Source organism: Hydra vulgaris, chromosome 08 (genome assembly GCF_038396675.1).
Source record: "Hydra vulgaris chromosome 08, alternate assembly HydraT2T_AEP".
Lineage (NCBI taxonomy): Eukaryota > Metazoa > Cnidaria > Hydrozoa > Anthoathecata > Hydridae > Hydra > Hydra vulgaris.
In genome coordinates, this window is record NC_088927.1 from 21,789,565 (window position 1) to 21,816,099 (window position 26,535).

The 26,535-nt window shown below is 28.0% G+C and overlaps 2 protein-coding genes across 4 annotated transcripts in view; one reads left to right on the forward strand and one right to left on the reverse strand.

Moving 5' to 3' along the window:
- The window catches only part of LOC136083680 (proline rich transmembrane protein 1B-like), a 39,535-nt gene extending 20,124 nt beyond the window's left edge, over positions 1-19,411 (reverse strand). Inside the window, exons 1-2 of one of the 3 annotated variants that reach the window (XM_065803246.1) lie at positions 19,287-19,411; positions 18,991-19,036 (exon numbers count right to left, since the gene is read on the reverse strand). The gene's annotated coding sequence lies outside the window, so the exon portion shown is untranslated. The remainder of the gene's footprint in view (positions 1-18,990; positions 19,037-19,286) is intronic. The other 2 variants (XM_065803245.1, XM_065803244.1) reach the window with 2 other exon arrangements.
- LOC136083123 (uncharacterized) lies at positions 13,645-14,010 on the forward strand. The gene has a single exon (XM_065802532.1). It carries the CDS (start codon positions 13,645-13,647, stop codon positions 14,008-14,010), a length of 366 nt encoding a protein of 121 aa, XP_065658604.1.
- Positions 19,412-26,535: the final 7,124 nt, after the last annotated feature.

Below are 26,535 nucleotides of genomic sequence, written 5' to 3' on the forward strand. Positions count from 1 at the left end.
ATCAAAGTGCCGAAGTAAAGCTATAAAAGTGCGCATATAGCAAATTATTAAGCAAATTTTAAAATATTGATGCTGCTTTTACAAAAGGTAGTTGCAGGTTAACAATGACAGGACTTAATTACAAGGGCAATTACCCCTAATTAGTTTTAAAGGTGGAAATTTAAAAAAATATCATTGAGCATCTTTTTTATTGATTTAATTATTTTAATTAAGTTTGTCTTCGACCAGTCTGTTTCTTCGGATTTGGTAAATTCTAAGACGAGCTGAAAGTTTGTTATTATTGTAGTTGTTTTACGTCTTATGCTTGCTAGTTACCCTCATACACTTTTTCTTTCAAATTAACCCAAAAGTATTTGATTAGGCAACACTCTGGTACGGCAAGTGGATTGTGAACTTTTTTTAGAAAACTGATGTAATTGGCCTCATAGCAGTCGGTCACGGTTTTCGTGTAATACAATGAGGCTAGATCCAATTAAAATACATAATTTTCATATTCACCTGTAGTACAAATGATTTTTTTTAAGTGATGTTGATGCCTTAATTATAACCAAAATCTCCCATAAAATAAGGATGTCAAAAAACTTAATGTTTCTTTGGAATATATCAATGGCTTTTTGATATATCAATAGCTTAAGTCCTAGATCCAATAAAGTCATAAATTTAGTCAATGCTCAAAATAAACAACTCTAGAGATCATTCTTTTTGAATTTCAAAATTAAAATTTTTATCTTCAAAAAATATTTTAAATAAAACTAATTATAGGTGGAGGAGTAGTTAATGGTTTTGTGACGACTCAAACAGAACTTGATACTAAAGAACTACAATGTTGTAACGAGAGGGGGAGGTGTCTAAAACGGTCCAAAATTGCGTGGCGTAGTTTGTGGATGACCCCTTTCATTCAATTCCTCATCTTTCTTTTAATCGATATACAAAATTTCATACAAACTTGATTTTTGCTTTTAGTTAAGAATTCTAATATTGAAAGCTTCGATTGAAAAAAAAGTGCTCGAAAGATTTTATCAAAACATAAAAAAATATACTAATATAGACTGCAACTTTTAGATGGTTGGAAAGTTGAGTCAAAATAATCGATGAAAAAAATCTCCGGATGTATAACCATAAAAAAATATATAAAAGAGTAATGTTATTAATTTTTTTTTTTTTTTTTTTTTTTTTTTGTCTTAAGTTAGACTTTTTCGATTGAGCCGGGAAACGCTAACTTTAAGAATGTCTATTGTAGTTTAGATTGTATTATAATTTGTAGTAAATGCATATTAAAGCATTGGTATTTTTTTTTTTTTTAGGAGAAGATATTTTAAATCCTTTTCAATATAACTGGATGTACTGATTTAAATAAAGGAAACAATCCGAAAATTAACAAAAATCTATGCAAATCAATGTTTTTATTTTCTAAATTAACGTTGAAAATAAAAACATTTACGCAGAAAACATTATTATAACACATTAATTAAAACCATCATATTTACAAACCTCTATTACATCCAACATGAGTTAAAATAAGTTATTAAATATTTACTTAGTTTCCAGAATATCATATCTACGGCCAATTTATTGAAAAGATTTTCAAAGTTGTTACAAGACCATTTAGTTCAGTTTAAGTACAAGGATTGTAAGACACAGATGATTATTAAGGTATTAACAAGATCTTTTAAAGGTATAAGACCCCTCAAAAATTTTTTTATTAAAAAAATCTTTTTAACAAAAAACCAAATATATCCTGAGAAACAACTATATAACAGGATTTTAAATGATGCAAAATAAATTTATTAGTTGCCATGGTTACCAAGTAAAATGGCTGACATCCAAAAATATTAAGGCCACCCCGGCCATTCTATCTCAGTAACCGAAAGCATATAGGATATGATTTTTTGACATATGATTAAAAACATAGTAATCTACAAACTGAACTAAAATTTTTCTAAAAAACCAAGTATTTAGGCTTTACTGAGTTTTTCAAAATGGCGTATTTAAAAAAATGCACTTTTGTGAACTAAATCTTCTATAAATCAAAAACTCCTAACAGTATTGTAAAACTTTTAGGGCGCTACTGCAGTTTCTCCCCCCCTTTTTTTATTGCTGATTATGATAGAGAATTTTATGCTGATTAAGAATCTTATAAAAACATAGGTCTGAAAATTAACAAAAAGTGCTCTAATTCGCTGTTGAAGTTTAAAAATTTACACTAAAAAACGCTAATATTCGCCATTTTTTCATACTCTGTTATAAATGAAATTCTTTTCAACGATGAATTTAAAAAAGCCTGGTTTCTATCAAAAATGTAAAACAAAACTGTTTAAAAATGCTGAGCGCATCATTTTCTGATTTATCTCTAGCCCAAACCCTAACCCTGCTGTCTCAAATTATATACTTTTAATCGCGCCAATCCCTATTTTTCAGTCGATGTATGTGCATTTAATTGCGCCAATCCCTATTTTTCAGTCGATGCATGTACATTTAATTGCGCCAATCCCTATTTGTCAGTCGATTTATGCACATTTAAAAAGCAAAATCTTAAATTAACTTTTAAAAAATTAATTAAAAATATATAAAATATATTTTTAAAAACTTTTAATATTTTTTTAATATAATTTTTTAAAAAAACTTTAAATTTTTAAAATATATTATTAAAAACAATTTAATTTCAATATAATTTAATTTTAACGACAATAAAAACCGGGTTGCGTAATTAAAAAAAGATTTTCTAAACGATTGATTTCAAAATGTAAACTTTGATATAAAACGTTTTAAAAAAATGGCGAATATTAGCGTTTTTTAGTGTAAATTTTTAAACTTCAACAGCGAATTAGAGCACTTTTTGTTAATTTTCAGACCTATGTTTTTATAAGATTCTTAATCAGCATAAAATTCTCTATCATAATCAGCAATAAAAAAAAAGGGGGGGGAGAAACTGCAGTAGCGCCAACTTTTAGTTCCAATTGTATAACTAGATGCAATAAACATTTGGTGAAAATTTCATGCAAATCTGGCATACGGTTAATGAGATAGGATGGCCGGGAGGTTAAAAATTGACAATTTGAGAAAAAAGCATTTGAATATTACATTAACAATTTTACCAAATAAAAATGTCAAATACTCAATTTAAAATCTGTTATTTATAAGAACAAGAACCAGGATCATATAGACAACCTTCTTGATCATTCTCTGAGTCATCTTTTTTTTTTTTGCATCCACGAATAACTTGTCGTCGCTTTTTAGATGTTAAACGATTTTGATACTCTGCGAAAATTAAATGGTTTTTGTTCATAGTTGAACAGCCTTGAAGAGTATATATACCAGGAATCATATTCAGTTTTTCAAATAAAAGTATACTTGCTTTTCTTCCAATATTAAAATTTGAAACAGCATCATATACACCTAACTCCAACTGCGTTAACCATACATATTTTGTTTTAGGTATGCGCTGCCATATCATCCCATTAAAACTTTCATTCTGGTTTTGCGTCTTACCATGAAGGCATTTTTTTAAGAGTTCTTCTTCAGATAGATCGATATATACAGACTTTAGATGACTGATGACTGAGATTGGAAGACCAGCACCTGGCTTGTAAGTAGATGTTGAATTAGCTTTGTCCTGTTTATAATGACACCAACTAGTATACCATCAGGGCAATAAGTATGCCAATTATTTTCAGCTGATGATGCAACATGGAACAATGTTGCAAGTATGGCTTTTTTCATACTTTCTAAATCATTGGCATTTTGCCTAACAGCAATTCCATAGTAGTTTTGTAGGCGGTCAATTATAGTATTCGTTAATTTGCCTTTGCCTCCAATTCCTTTAACGTTTTTTTTCAAAGCTCTTAATTTACTACCGACTCGTTTCTGTACATGTCCAACACACTCCAGCTTACACACTGTTATACCAGGATAAGTATCCTTAACATAAGAATAGCTTTTACAATCGCCATCACCATAATAGTTAACATACCTTAGTTTATTTTGTGAAATAGAACGACTAAATATTCTTTGTGCACCAATTACTTCCATGCCAGGAGCAGAGCCACGATAATTTAATTTACATACATGCGATGACTTCCAAACTTCAAATGCACGAGGATTACTTTCTTTAAGTTTTAATTTTAGACTACATGCTTTGCATGATCGACTCATTGGCTCACAATCAAGAATTTTACCTGTGTCCATTGATATTGCTGTAACAACTCCATTTAATGAAGAAAACCCACGACGTTGCCAGCTACCATCAACTGATACTGCAGTGTCAACAATATTTGAAGAAAATTGACAAATTTCTTTCACAGCATCAATCATTGTTTCTTTTGCGACAATTTTAGCACAATCAGAGACAGATTTAATTATTTTGTTATAATTATTTTTAGTCATAGGTTTAGGAATGTTCATTAAAGATGTAAATTTTTCTAATCCTGAAAAACCTTGACCACATGCACGCATTGAATAAACTATTTTATTATTTACATCAAAAGTTTTTTTCCCAGAACATGTCTTTGAAGTATAAAATTCAATTTTTTCATTGCAGTTAGAGCAGCAAATATTTAACATTGAGCTGAATCCTTTTTTTTTGGAAAACATTCTGGAAGATTTAATTTTGATTGTAAACATTTTTTGCAACATAGTTGATTGATAACACCAGAAAAAATTTCAATATCAACAATTCGATAACCAACAGTTTTATTTTTATTATGCTGAGTTGTCTCAATTTTCTCAATTTTTTTTTGAGGATATAGATAAGTTTGATGAAGTGTTACAAGAAATATGATCATTTTCATAACTAATAACAGGAGTAACTGATAAATATATATATATATATATATATATATATATATATATATATATATATATATATATATATATATATATATATATAATATATATATATATATATATATATATATATATATTTATATATTTAAATTTTATTTTATATGAATTGTGTATATATATATATATACACATATATATATATATATATATATATATATATATATATATATATATATATATATATATATATATATATATATATATATATTTATTATATATTTGTACATTGACATTTTAGTATATACATTGAAATACAGTAACATGATGTATGCAATTGTTGCCTTTGATGAGGAAAATAACAACCTGCTTCATGTTAACGTCAGGAAAGGAATCCGGTTGTAAAATATTTATTCAACTTTTTCATAATGGCATTTATATGTCAGTATGATTAACCATCCAAAACACACAAGTATGAAAAAATAGATGTAAAACTTACAAAAAAAGAAAAGATATTTACATTATTTTGTTGCTTTATACAAAAAATGTAATAATCTTAATGCAATTTATATCAATAATGTTTTTACTTTCTAATTAGCCAGTCTTGTGAAGAGGTTGCTAAAAAAGGTAAGTAAAGTCAATGGAGAAAAGTTAGTAAAATATTACTTAAAATGTTATTTGTTAATATATATATATATATATATATATATTATATATATATATATATATATATATATATATATATATATATATATATATATATATGTATATATATATATATATATATATATATATATATATATATATATATATATATATATATATTAGGGCTGTTCATGTGAACACAGGAAAAAAAAATTTTTCTCGGATTTGAATGCATAGTTGTTTATTTTGTGCCATTTGACATAGTAATTGATTGTGGAAAAAATCTTTCCAATCAGATAATGTTTAGGGGGTGCTCAATGACCATAAAGTTTTACGAAAAACGTCAAAAAAGTGTAAAAAGTTCCAAAGTTCCAAAAATTTCTAGAACCTGGTTAGTTAGATTTTTTCCACTGAAATATTGTCTGATTGCGTGCTATATAGATTAATTAAAGTGCAGCAGATTAACTGTCATCAGGGCACCAGACTAAAAAATGTCTGCTAGTGTTTAAAACAACTGTGTTTATATCATTTTGTTAAAATTTGTATTCATAATTTTAATACTATTATTTAACTCAATTTAGAATTTGTTCAAACAGAATAAAAAGGTTTACAAGTATAAATATTATTTTTATTTGGAATTTCAGTTTGACAACAAATGTATTAATATTTTGATAGTACCTAACCTTAGTAACCTATTACAGAAAACTAGCATGGTAGTCTGGTAGTGTATTGTTTGTTATTAAGTGCAGATAATAATAATTTCTAATTTGAAAATATTTATTTAATTTCTTTAGTAATAATTATTATAATATATTGCTCCAGCTGCATAAACCAACAACTGAATGATAAGTTTGTATAATATGGTATTGAGTTTTGATTTTCTCATAATATTTCAGTTATCATTGAAATGGCAGCATCATCTCGTGTTGCTATCTCTACACGACTTCAAACCAAAATCTTTTTAATTGGACAACCAGAGCCAAATCTTCTAGATAAAGTTCTTCCCTTAACATCTGATGTTTTAAAAACATTTTTTTATCATCTTAATTCAACTAAAAAGTCAGTGCCTGAAAGTCTTAAAACAACTGTTGATGAACTGATTATTATTTGGAATAAAGCCCGTATTCCGACAGCATTTCATCCGAATGTAGTCTTAAAGTTGAAAACTTTAGTCCAGGAATTTAAATTAATAAAAATAAATAAATCCAGATTGTCAGATTCTCAGAAATCGAGAGAGAAATCATTTACAGACACCATTGGCCTACTTTTTGACATTGCCCACAAGGATGCTGAAACCATGATCAGAATTGAAGAAGATAAAGAATTTTTATTGGATCAGAGATGTCAGAGAAAAATGGTGATGTTTGGAGAGGACAAAGAACTTTCAAAATTAGAAGAAAGAAATGAAGCAAGGAAACAAGCAGAGAGAGAACGAAAGCTAAAAGAAGAGCAAAGACAATCTGGTGCGAGTGCAATAGTTCCTGTTATTGAACCTTTACATGACGAAAGTTATAGTGATGACAACGATAACGATGCTGTTGATAATGACAAAATGGTTGATAGAGATTTTGAGATAGAAATCCCTGTTTATTACAGACATCAAGTCAGTAAAGCAAGTTCTTCAGGGTCAGCTGAATCAAGTTTAGCAAGTACTCCAAAACGACAATGTATCTTAGATACAATTCTTGACTCGCCTGATGTTTCATCAACATTAGACAGAATTAATCTATCTGACACAAAATTTACTATACTAGCAGCAGCAATTGCAAGGGCTGGTGGACAGAACCTCGATGATGGATCATTGTCACGTTCTACAGTCCGTAGAAAACGAACCTATCATCGATCAAATATTGAAGCCACTGTTCGAACTGAATTCTGCGATTTGGACAAACCACCATTAATCGTCCACTGGGATGGCAAACTGATGATAGATCGTACAAATTCTGCAGCCCCTAAAGCAAATGTTGACCGGCTATCTGTAGGTGTGACAGGTCACAATGTTGACAAAATACTTGGAATAGCAAAACTATCAGCTGGAACTGGAGAAGGCCAAGCAAAAGCAGTTATTCATCTGCTTAATTTCTGGGACATAATTGGTGATGTTATTGGAATGAGTTTTGATACTACAGCCTCTAACACTGGCTCCAAAAATGGTGCATGTGTAGTTCTAGAGAAACATATAGGTAGAAATTTGTTATATTTCGCTTGCAGACACCATGTTCATGAGATCATAGTAGTAGGAGTGTTTGGATCACTATTTGGACCATCATCTGGTCCCAACATACCTCTTTTCCAGAGATTTTAGCAATATTGGCCCAAAGTTAATCAAGGAAATTTTAAACCTCTGGATGACATTCGAATGAAAATACCCCTGGTGCAAGAACTACAAAATGAAGTGATTGCATTCCTCAAAGAAAACCTGCATGTTAAAATGCCAAGGGATGACTACAAAGAAATCATGGATCTCTGTCTGTTAATACTTGGAAAACTGCCTGATCAAGAAGAGAAAAATTATCATTTCAAGATCCCTGGTGCTTATCACATGGCTCGCTGGATGGCCAAGGTTATTTATTGTTTTAAGATTTATTTATTTCGTGAAGAGTTCAAGTTGACCACAAAAGAGGAAAAAAATCTCTGTGAATTTTGCTTATTTGCTAGTCTGGTTTATGTAAAATCTTGGATATCATGCACAAATGCCAGCGATGCTCCAGTTAATGACTTGTTTCTGTTTCAGCAACTTAAGCAGTTTGCAGTTGTGAATAAAACGATTTCTGAAGCAGCAGTCAAGAACTTTCAAAACCATTTGTGGTACCTTTCACCAGAATTGGTCCCACTAGCTTTGTTTTCAAACAAACTTCAAACGGAAGAGAAGCGAAAAATGATTTCCAACATGAAATTTCACGGTGAGAACTGGTCTGAAAGGTTGATCAAATTAAAGAACATTGAAAGTCTAGAGAAGAAATCTCTGGACATGCTGGTGACATCAGTTTCAGCAAGTGCGTTGCGGTCAATGAAGGTTGATATTGATTTTCTGTTCAACAAGGATCCAGCTACCTGGAATGATTCCCCAGAATACCAAGAAGGAAAAAATTTAGTATATTCATTAATTTAGTATAGACATTAAAGCCACGATCTGTGGCTTTAATGTCGATGTTTAATGAATCGATTACAAGGAATGAGTCTGAAATGCAGAGGTTAATTCAGGTGGTTGAGGATCACAGAAAGCGAGTGCCAGATGCCAGAAAGTGTACTCTGAAGAGTTATAGTCCTCGCTAGCATTAACATTGCACGAACTATAACATTACGATAATTAAATGTTAATTGCTCATATGTTTTTTTGTTTATAATTCGTATTTTAATCAATGACAAAGAGTCAAAAATCCTAGTGTTTTATTTTGGAAAAATTCTGATATAACAAAAACCGCAGAACTTTAGTCGTATTGCAGTATTTTATTTCATTAATTTCTCTGCTAATAAACCAGTCTAAAGTGGATGTGGATTGTAATTTGTATTCAGAATTTAATATTTAGAGATAATTAAAACTGATCAAATCTGAAAAATCTAATTAACCGGGTTTTAGAAATTTGTGGAACTTTGTTACTTTTTCCATGTTTTTCACATTTTTGGTAAAACTTTATGGTCATTGAGCACCCCCTAAACATTATCTGATTGGAAAGATTTTTTGCACAGTTAATTACTATGTCAAATGGCACAAAATAAACAACTATGCAATCAAATCTGAAAAAAAAATTTTTTTTGGACAGCCCTAATATATATATATAAATATATATATAAATATATATATATATATATATATATATATATATATATATATATATATATATATAATATATATATATATATATATATATATATATATATTTAAACAACTTTAAAAAGTATTCTACACAATAGAGTGCTCAATGTTCTTAAAAGAACAGAGCAATTATATATTAGTAAAAAATCACTTAACACAAATTTTTTTCCATTTAACACTGTGTTTCATCAACAAAAATTCATCAGAAATATATTTCTGATGAATCTTTGTTGATGAAACTCAGTGTTAAATGGAAAAAATTTTTGTTAAGTGATTTTTTACTAATATATATATATATATATATATATATATATATATATATATATATATATATATATATATATATATATATATATACATATATAGAACTGTTAAATGTTTTTCGCACAACACAATATATTTCTTCCATAAAGGATGTTCGTGTTGGACAAAAGTAAAGGATAAAATGCAAGACCAGATTATTGATATTTTTTCTTTCTTTTATTTAAAAGATTGCAGGCCCAACCCTAATCCATAGGAGATCACATACCTAACCTAAGGAGAATTTACTAATCCTTGCCCTAACCTAACCCTACCCAAACCCTTCGATGTGTTATTACACATCGAAGTTCATTTTGATGTGTTATTACACCTCATGCGTGTTCTCCCAAAATAAGTCAATGCGTGTACTACTCTTTTCGTGTTCTCCCTATATAATAGTATCTATAAACTCCGCTTTGTTAATTGGTGCATAAATAAATTATTAAAACAAATAAATCAATTAAGAAAAAAAAAAAAAAAAATGTATATATGTTATATATATATATATATATATATATATATATATATATATATATATATATATATATATATATATATATATATATATATATATATATATATATATATATATAAATATATATATATATACCCCATACTTTTATAATTTTTATGAACTATTTTTCATTCAACTATTTCAGTTGATTAGGGAAATGTATTTTGATAAATATTTTTCCCTTTTTTATATAACAAAATATCAAGCTACAAGCAAAACAAACATGAATAATGTGTCTTTAATCATATGCATTAGTTATGAAGTACAAGCATTAGTTATAGAAGTTATTAGTAAATGTTCATTCATCAAAATGGATAGAGTGTACATGTATAATATACGTATATAACAAAAAATTAAATAATTATAAAAACCCAAAAAATTAAACAAAACTATATATATATATATATATATATATATATATATATATATATATATATATATATATATTATATATATATATATATATATATTATATATATATATATATATATATATATATATATATATATATATATATATGTATATATATATATATATATATATATATATATATATATATATATATATATATATATATATATATATATATATATATATATATATATATATATACTTACTTTTGCTAATAATAAAAACCAAACTTGCTTACTCTTTTTCTCATGATTTTTTAAGAAAAAAATTAGGGATAAGGAAGAATTATTTAAAAAATTCGATAACTGCACTAACCGAAACCCTTCTATTTGTTATTAGTATGTACTGAAGCCCTCGCTTATCCCTAAATCAGTACAGCATTATAGCACAATTATATTTGTTTATATATTACTATATATTATATATATAGCAGATTTTTCATTCAATTTGTCCAAAACTTATCAAAGAATATCTAATGCTTCAGCAATAGTACCTTTTGCTGAATCAGTTGCAGCAGAAAATTTAGGTGTGTTTATTATTTACTATGGTAATACTTTTTTTTTTAATTCATATATAAAAAAAGTGGTAAAGTTATTTTTAATTGTTTATTAGCATTCAGATTTTTTAGCTAAACAATTTTAGGAGTATGCAAAACTATTTTGAGTGGATTAGAGCAAATTAAAGAAACACAAAAATTTCACTCCATGATGATTCAAAATCTATTGCAATGGTTAAACCTAGAAAAGGATATTGCATCAGTAGAGCCACCGGAAGGTTTAATATTTCCTGTAACAACAATGGAAGAACTGGATAAGGTTCTTGAGATATTAACTAATGTTACTACTCAAAAGATTTTGGTAATTGATTACACAAACCTATTTTGTATAATTTTTCAAATACTCATAAGTCTTTCAAAAATATGTACGTTAATAATATTAAAAAAATAATAATTTAATTTAATTTTTTAATATTCATTCTTATTATAGGTTCATATTCTTTTTGAAAATGGTGGCCAAGATATTTCAGAATTTCTTAATCGAAATATGAACTATCTTTTCGGAAATATTTTGGCCAGACAGCTTAATTTGACTGGCCAAAAAAACAAGCGTGGATTTATTAAAACCATTTTGTACAACATTCTTTATGGTATGCTTGAATTTCTGATTTTTGAATTTATGCATTTAGTTTTAAATTATTTTTTAAATTACAGCTTCCGTAAAAATGAATGCATCTACAAAGGAGTGTACAAAAAAACAGCTTGAGGAAGCTCTTTCAAAATGGTTTGGAAATTCTCGTGACAGAGGTAAAGGTCGTAGACGACGCTTGGAAGGAGTTAATGATTTGGAAGAAAATTTGAGTGTCTTTGGTTAGTTGTTAATCGTATTTTAAGTGATTATGTTATATTTTATACTAGTTTTTTTATTAAAAAGTTTACTAATAAGTGATTATGTCATATTTTATACTAGTTTTTTTTATTAAAAAGTTTGGTTGTTTTATAAATGAGTTTTTATTTTCAACATGGTTTTTAAGTTAAATTTTTTTTATCTGTCATATGTATATATATATATATATATATATATATATATATATATATATATATATATATATATATATATATATATATATATATATATATATATATATATATATATATATATATATATATATATATATATATATATATATATATATATATATATATATATATATATATGAAGACCGGCGTTGTCACATTTAAAAAGTATTGAGAAAGTATTTGTTGATCATTAATAAATGTCTTTATTTAAAGCAAAGAAAAAAAAAGTTTTGTATAAAAATTACAAAATGTTTTGTTTTTGAATAAATTTTAAATGAAAATAATTATAGTATAAATTTTTTTAAATTGCTTAGTTTCATTTGCTTTAAATAAAGACTTTTATTAATGATCAATAAATACTTTCTCAATACTTTTTAAATGTGACAACGCCGGTTTTTCTACTGAGGTCTTCATATATATATGTATATATATATACCTATGAATTAGGTTTAGCATTCAGAAATGCTGACCTATTTATACTATAACTGCTAACCTATCTGCTGACCCAAAAGTAAACCTATTTTTAATTAATAGAGGCAACCTCAGTCGCCTCTATCATTTTTTTCCAATGTATATATAATAATATATATAACGATATATATAATATATACATTAATTTTGCTTTTTTTTAATACATCATAGGTTTTATGCAATAAAATCTAAAATAATAATATAATAATATATATACATATATATATATATATATATATATATATATATATATATATATATATATATATATATATATATATATATATATATATACATATATATACATATATATACATATATATATATATATATATATATATATATATAATATATATATATATATATATATATATATATATATATATATATATATATTTATATATATATATGTATTTATATTTAATTTTATTTCTTTAGAGTACCAGGTTTACATACTTTTAAAGAATTGGTTTTTCAATAATATAAGGGACCCGCCCGATGTTCTCACATATTTTAAATATTTTTTATTTATATTATTTATTGAATTATATTTTTTATTATTTTTACTATAATGACTTCAGAAAGATCTAAGCGCAGAAAAATAGCTGAAGAGGTGTCAAAACTTTTACAGGAACCTACAACTTTAAATATTCCAAATCCTGGTGTTCATCCACGTAGCAGCAATGTATTTTTTGATTCTGAAAATTTACATGGGATAAGAGAACAATTTGACAGTAATTTGGAAACTAATGAATTTGTAACTAGTTCTAATTATTCTGATAACAGTTTAGCCATTATGCAGACTGTAATTGGCGAAATAAAAGATAACATAAACAGTATTGAATTATTTACCAATGATAGTGATGAATGGTCTCCTGAGTCGTCAAATTCTGATGATAGGAGTGATGAAGATAATGACAGCAAAATATTGCCTCATAAACTTGCCAACTGGGCGTTAAGCTTCAATATAACACATGCTGCTTTGAACAGTTTGTTATCTTCATTACGAGAATCTGGTTTAAGTTTGCCTAAAGATTCAAGAACACTTCTTCACACCCCGAAAATATAGATACAAAAATTGTGGCGGGGGGTGAGTATTACTATTTTAGCTTGCAGTATTGGCTTTCGATAATGTTTAAAAGCAATTTAATAACAGCAAGCAACAACCAACTTACCATTCACATTAATATTGATGGAATACCTATATTTACCTGTTCAAGTACTTCTCTTTGGCCAATTTTAGGTTCTGTTATTGAAGCAGGAGCAATAGTATTTCCTATAGCAGTTTATTGTGGTGCCAAAAAACCTAATTCTATTCATGAATATCTAGAAGATTTTTTGGTTGAGTTCAAAGCTCTAACAGAAAACGGTTTTACCCATGAAAAAATAAAGTATGATATAAACCTTGCTGCAATTATATGTGATGCACCAGCAAGAGCGTTTGTTAAATGTATCAAGGGTCACAATGGTTATAATTGTTGTGAGCGTTGTGTTTAAAAAGGAAAGTGGTGTGGCAAGATAATCTTACCGCATACATCAGCAACTTTAAGGACTGATTTCGATTTTTGTTATCAAAATAGTTTGGAACATCATAGTGGTGTGTCACCTTTAATTGAATTAGGTTTTGACACGGCAAAAAAATTTCCTTTAGATTATATGCATCTGGTATGCCTAGGGGTTGTGCGAAGACTCATCAACTTATGGTTAAATGGTCTCAGATCGTGTAAAATGTCACAGAATACTGTAAATACTTTATCTGATAGATTTTCACAGATATGTTGTTATATTTCAAGGGAATTTTCTAGAAAACCAAGGTTTTTATCAGATTTTAGGCATTGGAAAGCCACTGAACTTAGACTATTTCTGATATATACTGGACCAGTTGTTTTAAAGGGATTTCTTGAGCCAAAATTGTATTCAAACTTTTTAGATCTTTCAGTTGCAGTTCGTATTTTGTTATGCCCTATTTTGTTGAAAAATTATGTTGGTTTTGCTCGTCAGTTACTCATTTATTTTGTGCAGTAGTTTGGTGAACTTTATGGTGAAGATCAGTTAGTTTATAATGTACATTCTTTGATACACCTAGCAGATGATGCAGTTAACGTTGGAGTTCTTGATAAGTGTTCCTCATTCAAATATGAAAATTATCTAGGTCAACTTAAAAAACTTGTTCGTAGACCACAACAACCATGTTCGCAAGTTGTTAGACGAATTTTTGAGGGCTGTTTGAAGATAAATGGACATCATTATCATCAGCAAAAATTTAGCATCCTGCATGTTGATGAACCAATAACCATTGCATTGAGACATTGTTTGCAATTTAAAAATTACCAAGGTTTAGAGTGTTTTGTTTCTGCTACTAAAGGTAATAATTGCTTTAAAATCGAAAACAAAATTGGTTTAGTCAGAAATATTCTGAAAGTCAAAACAGGTGAATCTTGTGATGGTTTAGTTATGTTTGAAGAATTTGCTGCTCTTGAATCATTTTTCACAGATCCACTCTCTTCCAATAACTTGTCGATATTTTATGCAAGCAAAATGACTGGTATTAATAAAGTTTATCCACTATCAGATCTCAAAATCAAGTATTTACAAATACCGTACAAAAGTGGCTTTATTGTTATGCGTCAACTACATTTGTGAATAAATAATATTTTTTATTTTCAAAAACTTATAACCTAATTATATTATATTTATATTACTATATAATTTTTTACTATATAACCTATTTATATTGTATTTTTATTACTGTATATTATACATATAATAATAATATTATATATATTATTATATGTAATATTATTATATACATATAATAATAATATTACATATAATAATAATAATAATAATAATAATAATATTTTATGAAAAGTTAAGTGATTAATTTTTAATCTTCAATTCTTTTTTAACATATATTTTATATATCTAAATAAATATATATATATATATATATATATATATATATATATATATATATATATATATATATATATATATATATATATATATATATAAATATATATATATATATATAAATATATATATATACATATATATATATATATATATATATATATATATATATATATATATATATATATGTATATATATATATATATATATATTTATATATATATTATATATATATATATATATATATATATATATATATATATATATATATATATATATAAATCATATAAATATAAAAGTATATGCTAATTTATTTATCAATTACTAAAGAAAAACTTATAATAAGTTATATATTAAGTTGAACTCCATTTTTATTTACTGTCAATTTTTTAATTTAAGTTATTAAGGTATTTTGCATTTTTTGTTATAATATTTCTAATTATTTGTTCACCCTGGCTGTGGCAATATTTGTCTACTAGTATGAGTTGACTTCAAAAGTTTATCAAACAGAACGTCTCCAGTTTCAATTAATGACTTAAATTAAATAAACTACTTTAATGACAGGTTAGTAAACATTATAGAAATGATTATGATAAATAGTCTTGTTTATTAATGAGTGACTCTAGTATGGAGTTTTTTTGTATAAATTAGTATAATGGTTGGTGAGGATACTCGCCAACCATTATACTGAGGATACTTTAATTATTACCCACAATTATAATATTGTGAGAAAATAAATTTTTTTATCTGAAAAGTGTTAGCATGAATCCTTAAAATTTCGCATTATATTAAAATATAAACAATGTGTTGCTTTTAAAGTTCAACTTTAGCAGTTTAATTTAATTTTTTTACAGGTCTCATTGAAGCCAGATTTTATACCAAGAAAAGTTGCTTAAAAAGTGGTTTTAACAAAGATTTTATTTCGTGAGGACATAGGATTCACGATTAATAATTTAAAATTTGCTAATTTTAATTGTAATTTTATGTGCTTTTTGTTCGAAATAAACAAACATAAAATTATATACTTTCTTTTTTATATAATTTTTTACAATTTTAAAGCAGTTTTGCTGTTTCACAAGCGGGCAAACCCATATGGATGGAAACCGCGGCCAAAAACCGGCTGGATCCTGGAGGGTTTCCCATCTATGTCCCAGTTGTAAATCCATACGGGACCCTTACGGTTTAGAAATACGGGATTTATATAGGACACATACAGGATACCCGGCGGGCAAACAATGCTGGCTGGGATATCTATTGTATAATTAGTTTAGTTAGGTAAATTGCTTCAAACGTACTAAATTATAATTAATAAGCAATGATTTGCTGGGTGTTTTATGTCTATGACATAGACTCTACCAACAAATATATTGAATATATGTATAATGAACAATCATATTGAATATATCTATGAAAAAGACATTCTACCAACAATCATATTGAATAACAACTTTGTTGTTCCAAAATATTATTCAAAACTAACTTCATATTCATTCTTTATCGTGGACCTTACCTTGTGGAAAATGTTTCCTAAAATTGTAAATACACATGAAACTAGTAAAGAGCAGTTTAGAAATGAATCAAAACAAGCATTCTAATTGATGGATTTTAATTTATCCAATTTTAAATGTTTTTTTTAATTAAAACTCAATTACAAAAAAACAATAAATTAAAAAATTATGTCACTGAGTGTATCAAGATTTATTTTTATTACCTTAATTATGTTGTTACATCAATGGCGTTTGCTAATTTATTTACGTTATTTCTATGAAGTATACTAATTTATTTATGTTATTTCTATGGTGTATATTAATTTATTTACTTTTTATTTTTAAATCTTTAAATTTTTAAGTTTTAAGCAAAGGATGACATCTTACTTGTTTTTTCTTACTTACTTGATCTTACTCTTTCCTTAAATTTTGATTCTTTAAATTTTTTTTTAAACGACAACAAATTGTTTTCTATTTTACTTTTATATTATTTTTAATAAATAATTTGTTAACTGTAGATATTTAAACATTACGGCTTTTGTAAATACGTGAGAATGGGGCTCAGTGATAAGGCTAAATAAGTCTTTTTCTTGCCCCGCCAATATTTATTTTTATTAATATGTTTCGAAACTGTGTATATTATTAAACGGCAAACAAAAAAAAAAAAAATTATATATGTATTGGAATACTTTTGTTTTTGTTAAGGCAACATTACATTATAAAAGTATTTTTTAACAATGTGACATTTGGTGTTCTTTCTTTCTTATTTCATATAAATATATATTTAATTGATACCAGAGTAAAAGTTTGCTACTTATATATTGATACTTTAAGTAAAATCACTCGTTAATTGTGTTTTTTTAAATTTTACATCGATATTTTGTAAAAATAATCACACAAAATTTCTTGGCCGGTCAATTTTTTGTCCTGACTGTAATATACCTTCTTAAAGGTGGAGAAGTATAGAACACTAGATTTGACTAATAATGACCCTAGGTTGGTTGATGAACTGGTGTTACAACGCCAAACATAACGCAGTGAAATGTCAATGTAATGCCCAAATTTAGTACCGACATTGGCCCAACGTAATGACAATATAATAAATCATTCAAAACGCTGTCAACATGCAACCAGTTTAAATGCTGTGTTAGTCCAACAATAAAAATGTACTTTCAAGCTAAAACTGATGCAAGTTAAAACCTTTCAAAAGAGATTATTAATTTAAAGTATAGGTTTATTTTTTTGCAAATATTTAGTTAAAAAAAACAATTCATTTAATTATCTTGACAAAAAAAAATTAATTTTTCCTAATTATAGGTCCACTACTACTAACCATTCCTAGAAAGATCCATAACTACCAATTACCCCTTCAAAGAGAAAACTTTTATTTTCCACAGATATACAGATATTCTTATTAACTAAAAATGCATTTACATTCCCCAACCGGCACATCTAGTTTCTTTTTCGGAATTAAAACCTGTATAGACACCCCTACGGGCATTTGTTTTTCAAAGTTACGTTTTAAATGTCTTTCAAACGTTTTTTAAACGTTCTTTAAGTAAGAATGTTTAAAAGACGTTAAAGAGACATTTAAAATAAAATTAGAACGTAACTTTTAAAAACAAATGCCCACTGGAACGAGCTTTTCACAATTCAGGCGTAAACCAAAATCACGAGTATATTGCGGGAAAATTTACTCGAGTTTAACACGCGTTTTTGAGGTTTTAAAGTCAAATTTGAATGTCGTATGCTTTTTTTTCAATATTTACTGAAATGTATTATTATATAATACTACGTTTCTGTAACGGTGAAACCATTAATATTTTACCTGGTATTTATGGTAAGTACTAATAGTTAATTTCACGGAATGAAAACCATTCTTGGCACGTGTTATTCTTTTTGTTTGAGAACGCTTTAAACACGCAACAGAAACCAAGCGTAACGTTTTTCTGAGTTGTGCCGGCTGGGTTGTTAGAAAAAACGTTTGATTGTACTCTTTGTTATCTAATGTTAATGATAGTATTGTGTGTCTTTTAAGTTACTGATATATTCTCCAATATAACAAATATCAATTTACCTTCATATAAGAATCTTAACATTCAGAAATCTTGTGCTCAGATTGACTAAATAATTTGATAATTTATATTATAAAATAAATTTTATAAAAGAAAAACTTAATGATTTTTATTTAAAAAATCTTATAACATAAAAGAAAAGAAATAACTATTAAATAGCGCTTAGTAGTTCTTATAAACAATTTTCAATAAACTTAAAAGTTAATTAGTAACTAAATAGTAACTTGAATTATTAAAAAACTTTAACAACAAGATAAAAATAAAACGTAATATCTTTTTTGTCATTTAATAAACCTACCTTACACTTGATAAAATATGCGCGTAATAACGAAACCTTTAAGAAGTTACTGCGAGTTTAAAACAAACAAAATTCAAATATTCTAAAGTAGTTTAAGAAGTTACTGCGAGTTTAAAACAAACAAAATTCAAATATTCTAAAGTACACACAGTATTTGGTGTAAACAATTATTGTACCAAACAAATGAGTTTATTTGAACAAGAAAATTTAAAATAAGTTTTAAATGGATAAACAAATAGAGTTTTTTCACCACCGTAATGTTGGACAACAGGAATCTTTTAACAACAGATGATTTTTTTATTTTATTTACATACGTTAACTTTGAACTTCTTCTTGTTAAATAAAAAAACGCGTAATTTGCAAACCCGAAAAAAAGAATGTTATTGAATAACAACCTTTCAATTATAAATGCAGTTCTAACAATTAATAATAAAATAATATTAATAATAACCTTTAAGCAATGTTTAATAATATCCTTTGAGCAATATTCTTTAGAGATGTCCGGAACCAGTTTATGCCGAGTCCCTGATTCCGGGTACCCGGCAAAAAATACTGGGTCCGAATTAGAGTCCCCAGCACCAGGTCAATTAAAAAATTTGCACTAATTAAGTTTGCCTATATGTATTTTAAGTTACTATTTAATAAACAACTATATTTACACTCGAGCTCACAAATTCAAATTACACAAACTAAAGTGTAAACTTGATGTCCTTAAATATTTTTTCTCTCTTTGGTTTGTTAACATTTGGAAAAACTAGCCGTCTGATCTCGTTAACGCCAAAATATCAAGAGCCTTAAAATTAAAATTAACTTTATCAACTTCGAAAAATTCTCTTGTGAAAAAGTTCTCTCACCCAATAAAAAAATGCTAATCAAATCTCCGTTTAAATTGGTTTCCTTTTTACAATATAATCTGATTGTTTTTCAAAAGTGAGACATATCTATATACACTGATAGACCTATAACAAGTAGTTTATTGGTTGAAGTTTAAACTAAAATTAATCCTGTTAACAATATTTTGACACAATTTAAAGTACCATTTAAGCACCTACAGTTAATTTTTATTAAAAAATTTTGTCAAGATATCTGGTGCCGGGTACTGCAACAAAATGGCCGAGTCTAGTTACTCGGTAAAACAGCTGAGTTACCGAGCCCTTGGGTCCAAACCGCGTACCCGACACACCATTAATATTTATGGCAGTATAAAAAAACAACAATATAACATTTTTATGCTGTTAATCTGAATATAAAAACACTTTAAAACTTGGAAGCAAATTTGTAATATTAAAAAATTTTGAATTATTAATAAGTTCATTTTTTGCGACTACTTTATTAATATAGTACAAAGCAAATGTAAACTATTATTAAACCAATATATTAAATAACTACAGTTTTGTAAAAATTGATTGCATCAAATTAAAAAAACAATAAAAATCCAGGAGTTTTAAAATCTCCAACGTAATAAAAACTTATACACCCATATTTTGTGTATCCTTTTTGTGCTGCTAAAAATTATGTACACAATTCGGTATAGAAACTACCATTTTTTACAAATGTTTTGGATTTCTGGGTCTTTAAACCAAATCTGAAGGATTGTGATGGTGCGCTTATTTGTAGCTGTGCAGTCATGGTTTTGCAATCTATTGAGATTTGAGATTGAGATTTGGTCATTACCCAGAAATTCTCAATTGTATTGAGTTGCTAGGTAATTTAAGTGTTGTAATAATAATTTTTACCATAAATTTCTTGACTTTTTTGAATCTTTAGCATGTAGCTAAATCCAAATGCTACATTCCGTTTTCATTTGGAAACACTTTTAACACCTATGGAATTTTATGTATTTCCAGAATCTCAATCTAAGTATCAGCGTTAATCATGTCAGTAACTGGGTAGAGTGCTCCAGGTCGAACAGCAGAGAAACCCAAAACATCTCATTTTCTTGATACTTGACATGTTGTTCAAGCAGGGGCGGATCCAGCATTTTTTAGTCTTTCAGATAGTTAACATTTAGGCATGGAACAAATTCCAAACATTTATATGTTTATACTTATGTCAAATAAAGATGCTATGCAAATAATTGCAATGAATGGAGTCAAAGAATAAAAATCTACCCCCCCCCCCTCATCCCTCCCTCCTATCCCAAACGTGACAGCAACAAGCTGGCAAAATGTTTTTTGTGCTATTCTTAACTAAACATATATTCATCGTTAAATTTTAACTTTCATAGAAAAATATTTCAGCGTCCAAAAATTATAACCATTTAAAGTTTGAACCCTTCAATTTGAGGGTTAACAAATTTTACATGGTCACAATTTTTGAACGCTGTGACTATGAAAACTATGAAACTTAAAACTTATCGATGATTTTAAGTCTAGTTAAGAATAGTACAAAAAACATTTTATCAACTTGTTGCTCTCACGTATGGGGCAGGGTGGCTAAAATTTGGGGGATTTTTTTTCCCAGGCTCCAATCATTGCAATTTTTTTCAAGTCATTCTTATTTGACATAAATATAAACATATAAATGCTTGGAGTTTGTTCCATATCTGGAAATTATCTCAAATATTAAAAAATGCTGGATAGGCTTATGTGGCAAGGTCTTATAGGTTCACCATTAGAGCACCAAACAAACTTTGATTGCTTGCTTTGCACTTCGAAATATGATTCATCCGAAAATAAAACATTTAATTAATAAGTAAACACGTTAACAATTATCAAATCTGTTCTCAAAAAAAACTAATATGAGTATCTCACAAAAATGAGCATTTGTGTATTATAACTTTTCATGAAACAATTAATTCTACTGTGTCATAAATCAATAAACTTTTGCTCAAAAGTAATGAAAAGTAGTTTTTTTTCTAATTAATTTCGAAAAAATGTCACCCACAATCCGAAATTTTAAAATTGGTATATAAGTAGTATTTGCAGGCAGTAGGATAATGACTTTCTGAAGCTTAGAATTTTATTCAACCCAATGAAACTTTCTAGAACTTTTTGTAATGAAATTTCTAATATATTTTACGAAAAAATAGAATTTACGAAATTTTTAAAATATTCTAGAATTTTCTGGAGTCTTCAAAAAGAATATGAACACTCTCAAGATTTAGACTAAATAAGCTACTTGATTGAGCAACGCTAGTAACTATATATGAATCTGTATTCGCCAGATGGCCGTCAAATTATATAAAAATACAATTCTGTATATATTTTTTTTTTCTTTTCAGAAATATATTTAAGTATTATCTTCAATCATAGTTTCCTTTAAGAAAAGTGCTTCCGCTACTGAAATAAACAAGACAATCTCGATGAAGACTCTTGTACGATTTTATAAGTGACATAGGAAAAGAAGGACTGTTTCACTAGAAGAACAATTACTGAAAGATAATAGCAGGATACCTCTCAAAATTCAAAATTGATGGTTGCTATCAGTTCCTGGAAGAGCCCGTCAAAGGGATGCGAGAACGCCCAATGCAAATTGAGAAAAAAGTACCAAGTTTATGGAAAAAGAAATTAAATTTTCCATATTTATCATTTTAAGTCGTGTTCAAGCAAATAAGAATTAAGTACAATAAATATCTTAATCAAAGAAAATACAATCGATTGATTAAAGTTTTTGACATCACCCAAAAAGATGGCGAATGACTCTCCAGTGAGGAAAAAAGATTTTATCATCCTCAGGTTAAAAGCAAAGTACAGGTTGGGTTTACAACTGAGATGAATTGCTAGTTCAAAATCTATTCCTCCAAAAGAAGATAATGTCCTTGAAGCTAACTTCAACAATAGTAACGGCGATATCGTTAATGTCAACTTCTAAATCCAAGTCTCAGGTAAAAAATCAAGTATCTGAAGATTTAAAGAATAGTCCATAAGTACCGGCAAAAACTCCAGCATAACCAAAACTGCAATATCTTCAAAGTTATCAACCAGCAAAGCAGCAACCATTTGTCAACAATTATCTCAAATTTGGATTTAGAAAGCTGCATTTTGATGGTAAACGTATTAGTCACCAAGATTATCAAGTGTTAGTATTGAAGAATAAACAAAGGAAAAATAAAAATTAAAGAAGTTAAGATCTACCAGATCTTGACCAAGTCAAAACCATGGTGTTTGACAAAAATGGGTTGATGACAAAAATGGGTAAAGAACTTGGAGGAAACGACATCTCGCTCAATATCAAATATCTATTTGTCCCGGAAATTAAAAAGAAGACAAATCCAAAAGGTCTGGACAGCGATTCCACAAAGTTTCATTGATCACCTGGTCGAATCTATGCCTCAAAGATGCAAGGCTGTGATTGACAACAAAGGATTCGCCACAAAATATTGATAGCGAAATACAGCTTGGTCAACATTTTGTCGAGTTGCACTTGTTTTGTCCAGAAGGAAATCAACTTTTTTTAATACATTTGATTAATTTATTAATTTTCGTGTACAAATAATGAACTTTGTGATAAAAAAAACTTGAAGAACTTTGTCTCTAAACAGTTACATAGTTATTTCTCTAAATTGAAAAATGCAGCACTTATGTAAAGAAACTAAATTAGCATTATTTGGTTGCACTCGTTTTGTCCGATACTGTATATATATATATATATATATATATATATATATATATATATATATATATATATATATATATATATATATATATATATATATATATATATATATTTATTAAAAACAACTATCTGAACGTTTTTCAACCTTCTCTTCTATTACATAAAATCGCATATAAGTACAAAGTTATAATTTCGATGACAATTATAAAACTACAACAGTCATTAAAAAAATAATTATAAATGAATGTGCGACTTTCATCACATTTATTTATGTGACTTTTACCACGTATACGTAACAATTTTTATTTACCATTTTTAATAGAACATCCCTCTTGGTGAATTAACTCATAAGTCTAATCTTTTCGGGGCTCTTACTATTCGTCCGGAGCGCGTTATCTTTTGTTCGTTGCATTCTTGAGAATCATTTCGAACTTGAACGGCATCTTCGTTATATCTTCCTTTACCGTTTTCAACTTCATCTTTTGGTATACCAAGACATCGTTAAATGAGTCATTTATATTCTGAGAGTCGTGGAATACGGCGACCGAAGTGTGAGATATGTTTCGGGAATACCCTATTTGCAGTTTAAACGTCAAACGACAAGGTACTTTGCTTCCGTACAATACCTGGGCTCCACGACTGATCACCATTTGTTTCTTGAGCTAGTTTTATCCAAACATTGTTATCCTCCTTGAATATGTTGTCTACTTTATATTTTTCAGCTTTCTTACGTGTATAAACTTCTGTAATAAAAGAAGTTGGTTTTCGCTTAAATTGCTGCGATGGACTTTCACTACAGTTTAATGATATTGTCTCATTGTATAGCAAGACTGCCAGAGCGATAGAACAACGTGAGCGGGCGACTGTTCTTTTGATTGTTCTGTATATGCGTTTAACTATACAATTACCCTGAGCTCGATGGGCTGCTCGATATTCTAAATTAACCTACCATTCTTCAGCAAACCTTGTTAACGTGTATGAACAAAGTTCCTTGTCCGTTAGAAGGCAAACTGGAGGGCCAAATAAGGAGAATATTTCTTTAAGCTTTCCGACAACTTCAGCCGCTGTTTTGGTTACCGGTTTACGCCACACCGTATACCGTGATGGGTCGCAGTCAATCATTTATAAGTACAGTTCAGCGCCAACATGCTTTATCTCGTAGGAAACTTGATTTCAATTCTGTTTTACACTCAACTAACCATGCTTCCATTTTACGGAATAAGGATCAATGAAGTTGCACTTGTTACAACTTGCAATTGCTGCTGAAACCTTACGTGATACATTCCAGTTGTTTCGTAAACAAAGTCGCAATGTTCGAGCGACACCAAAATGACCAATTGAATGAACTTTCCCTATGTCTTTCTGTTGAATTAATCCGGTTGCACACACTTTTCTGCAATATTTTTGAGAAATTCGTGAAAGTTTATTGGCCGAATTTAGTTCAGATGGAGTCCATTGTACAATAATCTTAGTATCTTTTGCTATTTCCTTTATCATATTCAGCCGTCTTTGTACTAACAATTAAGAAATTCCCCAAGTCTTTACGCGATATTTTTTTTTTTTTTTGTTCATTTAACAATATTCTCTGGTAAAAGTGTCGTTGGTACATAATATATAAAGAACACGGAAACTCGAAGAGGATCATAAGATCCTGTCACCGAGAACCGTTTAACAATACAAAAATTATAAACCAATTATTTCAAAAAAATATAAAATAAAAAGTAAATACCGTTTAAGATAACCTTCATACAAATAAAATAACCTCAATTATAAAACACCGTTTAACTAAACAATAAAAAAATAAAATGAAATATTTTTCTTTTAAAACTGCGTTTAACCATCCCACGGTGCTCTTGCTATCGCTGTTTACTGTGAGTTCTTTTATCTCCCATTTACTGGCTAAATTTAGCCCTCGAAGTATCGAATCTAGTTCACTTATATTAATATGGTGCGGATCATCCGTCGGTCGTAGCCATGCTGCATCTTCAATAACTACTCCTTCAATTAGAAGAATTACACCAAGTCCTATGGATGATGCATCATAGTAAAGCTCAGCTTTTCTATACACTAGTACCAACCATTTTCCACCAAACGAGTCCTCTTTTTCCAAACGGTGAAAGAACTCATTCATTTTTTCTTTGCACTCTTCAGAAATATTCTCATTCCATGGAATATAAACAGCTCATCGTTTGATGTATGAAGCTTGTAAACGCAGCTTTCCTGCCACCGGGTAATTCCAATAAGTTTACCTAAATTGCTAAAAAGCTGTGATCGGTGTGACTGTTTTGAAGGTTCGAGTTGTACTACATTGTACCGCTTCCATATCAATTTCCCACTTTTATTTTGTTTGACTCTCAACCCTAAAACACGTCCTTTTTCAAGGTCTTCTGGAGGTTGACACTGCAACCCAAATTTATCAAGATGCTTTGCTCCATTTTTAGCTGTTTCTACACTTTCATTAACAAAAATATCATCAATGTAATTATCATAAGCTTTCTTCACGGTAGAATTCATATTGAGCACGTGACGAAGAGTTGTAGTCATTATTGTTGGAGTCTTTGCCGTAAAGTCCTGATATTTTATTTCGTTGTCTTCGTTTATTTCCTTGTCTTTGTTCATTTTATTTTCTTCGTTTATTTCGTTATCTTTTTTATTTCGTTTTCTTCGTTTATTTCGTTCTTTCTTTTTATTT

Bases quoted from the DNA above. Each gene is read 5' to 3' on its own strand.
- LOC136083123 (XM_065802532.1), top strand. From the start codon at position 13,645: ATGTTTAAAAGCAATTTAATAACAGCAAGCAACAACCAACTTACCATT.